At 41.2% G+C, this 11,484-nt stretch overlaps 2 protein-coding genes across 8 annotated transcripts in view; both read left to right on the top strand.

Moving 5' to 3' along the window:
- Positions 1–4,049, top strand: part of oscp1b (organic solute carrier partner 1b) — a 10,905-nt gene extending 6,856 nt beyond the window's left edge. For 2 of the 7 annotated variants that reach the window (XM_032517458.1, XM_032517457.1), the window contains 2 exons: positions 2,125–2,188; positions 2,979–4,049. In XM_032517458.1, coding sequence (XP_032373349.1) covers positions 2,125–2,188; positions 2,979–3,098 — 184 coding nt within the window. In that variant the 3' untranslated portion in view covers positions 3,099–4,049. Of the gene's footprint in view, positions 1–2,124 lie in introns of all 7 variants that reach the window. The other 5 variants (XM_032517455.1, XM_032517454.1, XR_004332263.1 and 2 more) reach the window with 4 other exon arrangements.
- A 1,953-nt stretch (positions 4,050–6,002) lies between these two features.
- stk40 (serine/threonine kinase 40) overlaps positions 6,003–11,484 on the top strand; it is a 16,689-nt gene continuing 11,207 nt past the window's right edge. Inside the window, exons 1-3 of the mRNA XM_032517453.1 lie at positions 6,003–6,249; positions 9,608–9,734; positions 10,426–10,511. Coding sequence (XP_032373344.1) covers positions 9,617–9,734; positions 10,426–10,511 — 204 coding nt within the window. The 5' untranslated portion in view covers positions 6,003–6,249; positions 9,608–9,616. The remainder of the gene's footprint in view (positions 6,250–9,607; positions 9,735–10,425; positions 10,512–11,484) is intronic.

Consider the following 11,484-nt stretch of genomic DNA (forward strand, 5'->3'; position numbering starts at 1 on the left):
ACTTTTCACCCTGTGTGTTGAGCTCTCTTATTTAGCTACAGAGTGAGACCTCTCACTTCAGTTCCATATTTGTTGGGAGTTGCACTTGCGCAGTAGCTAGGTAAGGACTACCAGCCAGTCAGAAGGAGTTTTAGGGCGTGCCATGCCTGCATTTATGCGAGCATTATAACATGTGTCACAAACAGGGCTGTCCCAAAACGATTCTTTTTAAACTATTAATCTAGTGGGGGGTTTTTTTCAGTAAATCGACTAATCTAATGATAAATTTTTCGATTAATCTAACAAGTAATTTTTCAATTAGTGATTATATTCCCATTGCTCAATTATTCACAATTTACACAAAACAAATTTCAATAAGGTTCAAATCTCTATTTATTATAATTATTTGACACTGCACTGTACAAGTAAAAGGAATTTGTAGTGCAACCTATAGCCAGGTATAGGCTATCAATCCAACAACAAAATAAAGTCACTTTTCACGAGGAATACAAAAATAAAAACTTAAAGTAAACGGAGCAAGTGCAAAAAGAGTAGCCTGTATTTGCTTTTTTTAACAGTAGTAGGTACAATAATTGTTGTGCAAAAATTGTTTAAAGGTCCCATGGCATGACAATTTCACTTTATGAGGTTTTATTTAACATTAATATGAGTTGCCCCAGCCTACCTATGGCCCACCCGTGGCTAGAAATGGTGATAGGTGTAAACCGAGCCCTGGGTGTCCTGCTCTGCATTTGAGAAAATGAAAGCTCAAATAGGCCGATCTGGAATCTTGCTCCTTACGAGGTCATGAGGAGAAAGGCTACCTCCCTTTTTTCTGCTTTGCCCGCCCAGAGAATTTGGCCCATCCAAGAAGAAGAGAGAGACATCATGGCTTTCAAACTAGCAAAGTGGCAGTTGGTCAAGGCTACACCCCCAGCCTCCACCTTGCCCCCCCCCCCTCTCCTCCTCAAAAGCTACAGACTCAGAAATGGCACACACTAAGGAAAGCTCATTGTGGGACTGGCTCTAGGAGCTGTAATTCTGCACCAAGGCTGAATTTCAGGAAAGACACTTCAGATATGGTATGAGGGGACCACTAAGGTCTACAGTATATAAAAGCATCCAAAAAACACCATGTCATGGGACCTTTAACATCCAAGCCCCTCTCCCTTTAATCCTACAGTAAAAAAAGTGCAATTTTAGCAACATATGAACTCAGATCAAATAAGTATCAAATAAATCCAACAAAAAAAACAAATTAACATTTCAAGTCACTTTCAGTAGACACACAAATAAAACACTTAACAATAAAAACAACAGTAAAAAAAGAAGAAAAAAAATTCTCTCTCCTTTTCTAAGGCAATTATGAGCCCAAGCCTGTTTTAAACCCAAACAATTTCTTTAATACGTGGGCCGTTATACCTGATGTTAGAAAGGACTCGTGAGATGTCTGAAACAATCTGGCTTTTTTGCCCAATTATTGAAGACAGTGCTACAGATGGGGAGACACAGCACAGTTTACCTCACACTCAAGTCAATGCAGGACAGACTGTATACGCTTGAGCTACCGGAGAAGCTGGAGAGGCATAGGTGAGCAGAACTTTTGGTGTTTTGCTGCTGTATTCCTGACTCGGGAATAATTTTAGAAAGTTTGCAGACTACCACGTTGTTGTTGGCATTAAAAGTAAAATACTCCCAAACTTTAGAAGATCATGTGCAAGCCTTTTTTTCAAGATGCTGTTGCGAGGACTCCATACTTGTGCTGTTGCTGGAGGAAGCCATGTTATTTTTGGACATGACGCAACGATGCAAATAGTTAATTATTTGCGTAATTATTTACGTAATCAATGACGTCGACTATGTTGACGAAACGTCCCAGCCCTAGTTACACAGTGACATGTTCATCACGGCAGCAAAGGCTGGACTACAATAGAGCTGTTTGGAGCAGTTTATGAACAGAGTTTTCTGTTGGAGCGTGCCTTTGGGGCGGACTTTTTCACTTTGTGAACCTATTTTGTGCACAGAAAAGGCATATAACACAATAAAGAAAAGGGAAAAAGCCAAAAAGCATAACATGAGCACTTTAAATTTAACTATTTAACTTGTTTTAATCGCTCAAAACTAACATTGTGACTTTTATTACAGAGAGGCATTAATATCAAGACCAGGTGACCTTTCATATGGAGTTATTAACATCCAAGCAACAAAGGTAAAGCCAGTCCAGTATTTGTTTAATGAAAATGTAAACTTTAAGTCTTATTCAGTGACAAAAAGTCTGATCATACTATCAGCTATCTGTCATCTAAGGGCAAGTGCAGAGTACAAGACTGTGAAAATCTCAGAGTTGCTGTGCTTCTTGAAACACAAGACATTTATTGTCCCTGACTGGACTCATGTAGACATTAGAGACAAACAAAAAGTCTCTCATCGGAAATTTTGATATCTGTCTAGTAATGGAGCTTGATGGGGCCAGTTCATTAAGCCCCATCTCTTGTGTCCACTCAATCTGCTGAACGCTAATCCCCAATTTCACCCTTTATTTTTAGCTATGATTTTTGTTTTGCTTTGGACTGTCTGCTTCCCTCTGATTGGACACTGCTCTCCTCCCATCTCAGACTCATCTCAAAAGTGCATTTGTTTTTGGCTGTGATGAAATCAAACATGTTCAAAAACTGACATAGCGCCTGGCACAGCTCACGACGTGGGCAGGACCTATCACAGATCTGCCCGACTCAAGGGCTTTTTATCTCTAAGAAGTTTTTCTGGGTCAGGCAAAAGAGGAAAAATATTATAGCCTGCACAGTCCCTATCTGTCAGCTTACAACAAGTCTATTGTCTTTTATAATTGATAAGCAACCCCCATGATTGGGTTTTGGCTTTTACAGTCAAAGATCAGAGATGTGAGGCTTTGCCAGTCTGAAAGGATACACTGTAATAGGGCGTAAGTCTTTATGATGACCACTCTTGCACTGTGATTGGTGGATAACATTGTCTTTCAGGACCAGCAAGTCAATGCAGAGCTGGCCAAGATCATGGGGGAGTTCACAGAGTCTGAAGATCAATCTCCCAGCTCCAGCAGTAAAGGAGACGACCTTCTGGCCATGATGGACGGGCTGTGACATGGTCACCCTGACAAAAATGCACAGTGGGTGGGGCACAATGCATCGTCAACAGTCTGTTTTTACTGTAGACCAGTCTTCTGTCTGTAGCTGCGTACACACTGCAGCAACCTGACATGCCATCAGAAAACCTTATTTGGATGCTTTTAAAATGGAGATGTGTGCAGGTGTTTCAAGTGGTTGTCAAATGACCAACTGCCAATTTGCATACTTAACAACAAAGAAAGTGGTGAGCCAAGCTTTAAGCTGTGATACACTGTAATGGCATGTTTGGAAAAAAGAGTTTCAGTGCATCAAAATATACAGTTGGCATACTGTATATTAGTGTATGTGGTAATAGCAAAACATCTGTTCGTATAATGTCATGATGCATTTGTTCAATCAGAGTCAGACTTTGCTGCTATACACAAAATACACATTCCTTTAATTTTACACAATGTAATTTATCTTAAATGTCAATACATCTATGTTGTAGTTTGAGTTGATTGTTTATGGTCCATAATTTCATGTTACACAGTGCTCTAATTTGATGAACAAATTCTGATATCATGGGGGAATTGCAGAAAACCGAAGTGCTCTTTCTAATGTGATTCAAATTCCCTCAAATCTTTATTTTGGTAAGAAATATATTTATCTTGCATCACACTGCACAACCTTTAAACAGTATGAGAGCGACTTGTAAGACATTTTTCACTACCCTGTGATGTCTCTAGTGTTAAGCTATGGCCCAGGAATGTGCTCATATCAGTTTGTTTATTATAGTTTATTACTTTATTATGATATATAGAGCAATGCAATAAAAGGTATGTCTAATGTGTAAATATGATCATTGCATACTTTATTTATTTAAATGTATAATGTTCTGTGTATAGGAAGGTACATATTGCTACAGTTGTTAAATTGTTGAATGTGTGATCTTGGATTTTTAATAAATAGATGGAAAAAAATGTATCATCGGCTTTGTTAGTGATGCAATAGAGTGTTAATAATGGCATGAACCTTGTAACAGCTTGTTGTTGTTTCAAAGATGTACAGTAGGGGGAGTTGTCTGATCTTTTTAACATGTACTGTACGTGGTGCGTCCAAACTGATTACCACACATTACTACAGTGCATTTGAGAATGCAATCATGATGTCTTTACAAAGAAAATGTGATACAAATGTGACGTTATTTTTCTCTCCATGAATTCACTTGCCATAAGGTTCACTGAAATGTAAAACAACAAATGTGTGATTGGTTATATTTATCTTTATTTACAAATTTAACTACCACACCAGAACCTTAAAAGCAGTATGCTTGAACTTAATCCCAAATTAGACTCCTGTCCTCCAGCACAGACCCACAATAAGAATTGCTATAGCAACAGCTATCTGTGCGCCAGATAGATGTGTGCAGTCTGCCTGCAGATGGGCCAAAGTGAGACTGTGATAGTCTACACTCCCCCAGCCAACCACACTCAGACGCACACAAACGAACATGATGCATACCATGCAGGCAAAACATGCTGAGACATTTCTCAGAATTAATCTAGGGGTGGAGGATTTTGGAGATGTCTTCCAAATGATATTGGCAAAGGAGAGGCAATAAACACTATGTGCCCTGAGGAAACAACCCTGTAAAACAAACAGAAACCATAGAGCTCAGTCATCCTGCAAGACTGTTCACTTGAGTCATCCAAACTCAATAGAAAACAACATTTCACAATAAAGATTGCTAATATATTTTCAGATAATAATAATAATAAACGTGCTTGAGAGCTACCTAAACATATTTCTCTCACAGACCTTGCATTTTGAGTTATGATTCAGTTTCCTCTTGAAAGACTGTGGGTAGGCCACTGTAAAGCCACAGGCTGACAAGTGTTTCATGTGGCCAGGGGCATATGCTCTGCTGAGTCAATGTAGGAAGACTAGCGCAAAACAAAAAAGCTCTGCCATTTAGGTTCCCTTGTCTTTCTATCACACCTGCCCACTGGTTTGAAACTGGTAGCTGTGGGTGGGGTTGCGGGGTTAATTGTGGAGTCTAAATTAGGAACATAGGTAGGCTTTACTAACTGTCACTGTCATACTTGCTGAGTAAATGAATACAACATTTAGCATTGTAGGCCTAGCATTGGTCCAGAAATTGTATGAGTCTCAACTATTGAAAATACAATGCTATTATCGGACGAAAGACTAATTCAACTCAGTGATAGATCCATAGTTTCACAGAGTCATGTTGTGAATAAAGTGATATGTGTCTCTTTAAAAAGCCACTACAGTGAAGAGCCATCTGTAAAGCAAACAGTCAATGATCCATATGTGTATTTAGGTAATTTGCCTTTTGCAAAAGAGATTGAAGTATAATGATTTTCCTAAAAAGAAAATGGTGCATGTGAAAGAGGAAAGGATGTTTATGTGATTTAGGTGGGACTGAATATGAAGTCTATTTTTGGTCATATTGCTCGTTATATTATAATATAGGGTTTTTATTAAAAGTTCCAGCATTTCCGATGACTTCTTATGCAAATGTTTATTTTTTTAAATTGTGTTTTAAAAGCTTTTCCTCACAGATTTTATTAGTAGGCTAGAGCTTCCCTTAGTGTTAGTTTGCAATGTAATGTTTAATTTAAGAAGTTCTGTTCTGAAAACTGTTCTACAATGGTATGTCCGGTGGCATTTGAAGTCCTTGTGGGCTGTGCATTTATTTATTCGCATAACACAATGAATAACTCTAGTATTATATGTCCACACTGACGTTTACAATTGGTGTCGTTTCATGTATTGCAATTTCTCTGTACAGACAATGATTTAATGTATTTCTTCAACAACTTTTATTATGCGAAGAATTTCATCATCAGTACGAAACCATTTACTAGGAAAAAACAGACATGTGTTGGCATTGGTCGATCGCAGCTGTCAATCAAATAAGTGTGTGCGTCATTTCCGTTGTCAGGTGGTGCTGTCGCTGTGGAAAGATGCGATCAGCGAAGCGCGGAGGCTTTTCCTTAATTGCTCATTTCGGTAACAGAGGCTAAACAACCCGAAACCAACCCTCTGTGGTCTCTCATGTTCAAGCGAGAAGCTCCGCACATCCACCACAGCGATTACCCAAGAAATATCCATGTTGTAAGCAGACAAAGCAGACTTTACCCGGCGGTTTTGGCTCGAGGTAAGCGAAGTGGTGACTACATTGCTATCTAGCCTTCTGGCATAGCTAGCCAGCTGTAATATTACCTAGCGTTACTTTGTTTAAATGGCCTCCCGGCTGCTCTGTAGAATCCGACTTGACGTTAGCTAACGTCGCTTGCCAAATCTGTGTCACATAAGTAAAACGTTACATGCTAAAGTAGCCGTCACTAAGCTTAAGGCTGCTCTGTGTGTTTTGCACCGAAAGCCCAACTCCTTGTTGTGTTGTGTGTCCCTTTGTGTAGTACCCGGCGTGCCTGAAGCTGTGGCAACGTCTTCAGCCGAATAATTCCGACCGCTTTGTTGTCGTACTAAGTTTGTAAGTGCCCCCAAGCTTGGCTTTATGCTAACTTACGTAAATACACATCGTAAAATAATGTGTATGTTTGTGTCTATTTAAATAACCACTTCAGTTAGTAAACGTTACATTAACGCACGCCGTATAATGCAATTTAGTGTGCGTGGTTTTAAACCTCTCTAGGTGGTCAACTAATTGTTGTGGGTAAAACACATTAGCACCTGGCTAACGTTATTCAAACTAATATGTCTGTGGAGTGGTTTTGCACAAGTTGTGAAGCATAACGTCATAGTTTTACTCTCCGACTCGTCTCGTTCATACTGCTCGCTGCCACAACTGAACGATGTCTAGACCTTGTGGTCGCGAAATGGCATCAATCACTGTGTGACAGTCGCACTTGTAATTATTTTCGTCTTGTGATTTCTAATGTGACTGTGTACACGGACTTGCTGTGCGGTCCAGGACGTTGTTATGGCGATAATGTATTCAACAACTGCAGTAAGAGGTATGCTGGATAGCGGTAGAAGTGTGTAAGAGCTCAGATGAATGATTGACACTTAATTCAAGCAGAGGGTTTAAAGCCTCCATGACCTTCGAGTTGCTTTACTTGTCCTGACTTTTGTGTTTGCTCTATTTGTAGACTCATTGATTTTGGATCATACTATCTCTCTGGCTTTATAATTGCTCCAGATTTGCTATCCATAACTTATTTTTACTACCTGCTCAAGTGCCCCTATGCTTACTTTATCCATCCTAATACTACCTTGAGTTTGCATTAAAGCTGTTCTTGCAGAGCCAGACAAGTGGATTGGAGCCCGGGTGGGTGGATCTGGAGTCACCTACGTGGTTGTTTTGTTCAGATACTATTTATGGAGCCCACATTTCTCGTGGGCACTGGCAGCGTGTCTCTCCTCCTTTTGTGTGATATGATTCAGAGGCTGTATCTGTTCTTGTCCTCCCTCTGGTACAGTCAGTGGCAGAAGCAGTAGTGCTTGCCAGATCACTGGCTGTGCAGAGAGGCACAGCAGTGTCAGAAAAGGATAGTTGTGTGCTGTCATTGCGCTGATGTCATTTAGGTCAGTGTGCATTAGTTGGTTGCATTGACCTTTGCTTTTTTAGATGTGTCAGGGGTTGGCTCCACAGCACTACGACTGGTGTTTCGTAGGTAGATGAATGGCCTTGGGTCCATTTGCTGTGCGTTATGCGTCAGTTGGGTCAGTTTAGTGTCACACTGTAAGTCCAAGGTGCACAGATTAATGTGTTTTCTTTTTACTATGTAACTGTAGAGAAAGGAAATGCACACAAGGTACAATCACAGATCGTGGCAATGGCAAACAATGATATGCCTAGTTTAGTTTGTCTGTCTTTCTAACAATTGTTGATTCTGACAACTTACTTTGGTCACTGGATGAAAAAGGTAAAAAAAAATCCTTTCCAGGAGCCTCGTGATCTGCAGTAGCTGATTATCCATTGCTGGGCCTTGCATGCTCTAGAGTAAGATGGTCTCTTACTATTGGCAGCGTGACTTGGTGTCACTCTTGCTTGTGCCATAAATGCTGTCAGAAAACCTCAGCTCATCAGACTCAGTGGGTGATGACTAGTGGAGATGGAGACAGATGGGCGAGAGACATGATGATGACACTGTCTGCTGTCTGGGATCACAAAAAGCCTCATGGAAGTGAGAATTCATACCAGCCCGTACTGACTGCCAACTGTCCTGCCTCCTCTCTGCCCAAAAACACCAACTGGCGAGTGGCGCACGATTAGTTTTGAAACAGGAAGATGATCTATTTCATTCAAAATTTCTCTAGTTTGTTACACTTGCAAAACTGGTTACGTATTGTAAAATGTATTTGGGTTGTGTCAGCTCTGCCCTCATTGTCTAGTTTGCAGTTTATGAGTTGCTTTGGATTTTATTAGTCTGAATCACCTCTCTTGTGAAGTTTGCTCAAATATGCACGCCACAGCTATCAGTTGGGACATTTTTACTTCAGACATGTCACTTTGTGCCTTACTTGTGGGCATTACAGCTACAAGTTTTTTTCTTTTTTAGTTAACGTGGTGGTGCACATGTCAGAGGCTTGGTGGCACACTACTCATTCAAATTGGGATCATCTCCTGGGCATTTAAGCATTTCTCACCAATGAAAACTCTGGACGACAGCTGGGTGAATCATTCCTCTCGGTTCAAGGCACTACTTCCCTGTTACAGGAAACGGATGGGGTTTCATCACAGAGGAACTCAGTATCTGTAAACAAAGCATACCTCTTGCTCTTTGAATTCTGGGAGGTAGATCTGCTGTGTAAGTTAGTATGTGTAATGATGATGTGTCACACTGTCACTGGTTCTTCTGGCATGTGAATCTAGTTCCTTATCATAGTGTAAGGGCTTGGCATTTTTTTTTGTTTCAGCCTTGTTAGAACACGCATGTCCTTTCAGAGGAAGGTCTGCGCTGATAAGCTGGCTGGACAGATTTTGAGATAAAACGCACAGATTAAGAGCGGAAGGATTTTTCTAAACCCCTGTCCACTGCATCAGGAAAAGATGGCGTTGTGGTTCGTTGCTGAGATGCAAAAAAAAAGCTTTTGTTTAAAGAATTCTGTGCTAGTACAATGTGTTTACATGACAGCATTGCCATTTAAATTGCAGATTGTGGCACATTAGCATTGCCTGTTGGGGAGATTGAATCTGAGGTGTCAACCTTAACGCCAGCAGCCATCATTCTGAATGGAGCCATAATGGGCTCTCATTCACACTGAGTTGTTGGTAAATGTGTGGGAGGGATATTTAAAACAGGCTGGGAGGAGCTGCACTGACGGTTACCTCTTTTCTCTTCTGTTTACTAATCCGTGCACTCTTCTCCAGCTTGTAGTACTATTGCAAAAAGCTCTGGGTATGGTCTTTATTTTTACAGACTATTTATGAAACCATTGTTTGGTTTCAGCTTACTGATGGCATTTTTTGTCATTGGTTTGAGCGTTTGTGTCTTTGCAGTCACATCTTTGCATTTAGCCTTTAACTTGACTGATTTATTCCCCTGTAGAGCTCCAGTATGTCGAAGCGGCGCTCGTCGGAAAGGGGGGCTGGAGAGACATCAGGCAGGGCCAGCAAGCTGCAGTGTCCTGGGATATCCGGCAATAATGCCAAGAGAGCCGGGCCCTTCATCCTTGGTAAGGTGTGTGTGCAGTGTGTGGGTGTTTGTTGTGTGTGTGTGTGTGTGTGTGTGTGTGTGTGTGTGTGTGTGTGTGTGTGTGTGTGTGTGTGTGTGTGTGTGTGTGTGTGTGTGTGTGTGTGTGTGTGTGTGTGTGTGTGTGTGTGTGTGTGTGTGTGTGTGTGTGTGTGTGTGTGTGTGTGTGTGTGTGTGTGTGTGTGTGTGTGTGTGTGTGTGTGTGGGTGTGTGTGTGTGTGTGTGTGTGTGTGTGTGTGTGTGTGTGTGTGTGTGATTGCCCCCTAGTGTGCAATTTTGTAAAGTTGTGTAACTTGAGTGTGCAGGAAATTGGGGAAAGGTGTGTGTGAGTGAATGCGAGTCGTGGGGTGTCTGTGTGTACGCATGCCTGAGATAAGAATGTGAAGAATTTAGCTGATCCCCCTAACATCGGCTAGAAAGGTCTAAGTCTGAGTTGCAGCAAGGTTATTTCCTCCTTCTGGAAAATGTCTCTCTTCCATACTCTCAAACTTGTATGTTTTCTACGTCACAACTCTTCCACTATTTGCAGTGCAAAGTGCCAAAGAAAGCATTACACTAGGGGTGTTAATGGTTACGCGCACATGCAGCCTTTTAATGAGTTTTAGTGAGAGCACACACTCTGGCATGTAGCCTGCCTTTTGGTCATGCAGCTGTTCCTTTTCTTATCCTTGCAGGACCTCGCCTGGGCAACTCACCAGTGCCCAGCATAGTTCAGTGTCTGGCCAGAAAGGACGGCACTGATGACTTCTATCAGCTCAAAGTAAGTCTGTCGTGTTTGGCACATTTTTGAGGGTTCATTTCATGCTCAGAAGAAGTACATGGTTCAATCAAATTTGAGCATAACGTTCAAAACAAACCTATGATGTGCCAGCAGACACATGAACCTTTGACCTTCCTTTTATTGGTGTTCATTTTATGGTCTCTTGTTTCAGCCGGGCAATCTGTTTATTGGGGCTATCCAATGTCTGTTACAAATGGGAGGGGGCTATAGAAAGGGGGTGAAAGGCAGGGAGGAAGGTAGTCCCCCTGCAATGTCGTTGTTTAACCCGCACGACCATGTAGTGAGTCAGTGCGTGACCCTTGCTTCATACCCGTGACTACAGTGCCGCAGTGTCTGCTGTATAGCTTGTTTGCTTAACATTGGTATATTAGCCACTTTTTCAAAGCAGCAGACCCCTTATACCTTGCCTTGGAACCAGAAAAATCTGTGAGCCCATGTTTTATTTGCTCTGGCAGATACATCTGGTCGCCCGCCGCTTTGGACAGATTTCCAGCATCTCAAGAACTGACGTGCCAATCAAAACCGTTTATCTAATATGGGCCGTGTTTGAGATAATAACTGTGAAAAAAACCGTTGAGACATTATCGAAACCAATCAAGATGGCATCAGCTGATATGGAACTTTCTGTTGAAGCCGCTATTGCTTAGCCTCACATCTACAGACCAAATTGCAAATAAAACATTAAATGTGCTACTTTGCTACTACATATGCTAAACAAGGAACGAACAAGCTAAATTAATTATAACAGCATGAATGTAATAAATGGTGTGCAGATTGTTATTTGCCCATTAGGATGGCAGTGTAAGGCATGCACCTAGTGAGCATAGATGTATAGTTTATTGGTTTGTTTTTTACATATTTCATGTGACTTATTGACAGGGAAATGGACACAAAGTGTCTGGAGAAAGGCAGCTTACTTAGCCAATAGGCAGCTTTATTTGTATAGCACATT

This window comes from Etheostoma spectabile, chromosome 6 (assembly GCF_008692095.1).
Source record: "Etheostoma spectabile isolate EspeVRDwgs_2016 chromosome 6, UIUC_Espe_1.0, whole genome shotgun sequence".
NCBI lineage: Eukaryota > Metazoa > Chordata > Actinopteri > Perciformes > Percidae > Etheostoma > Etheostoma spectabile.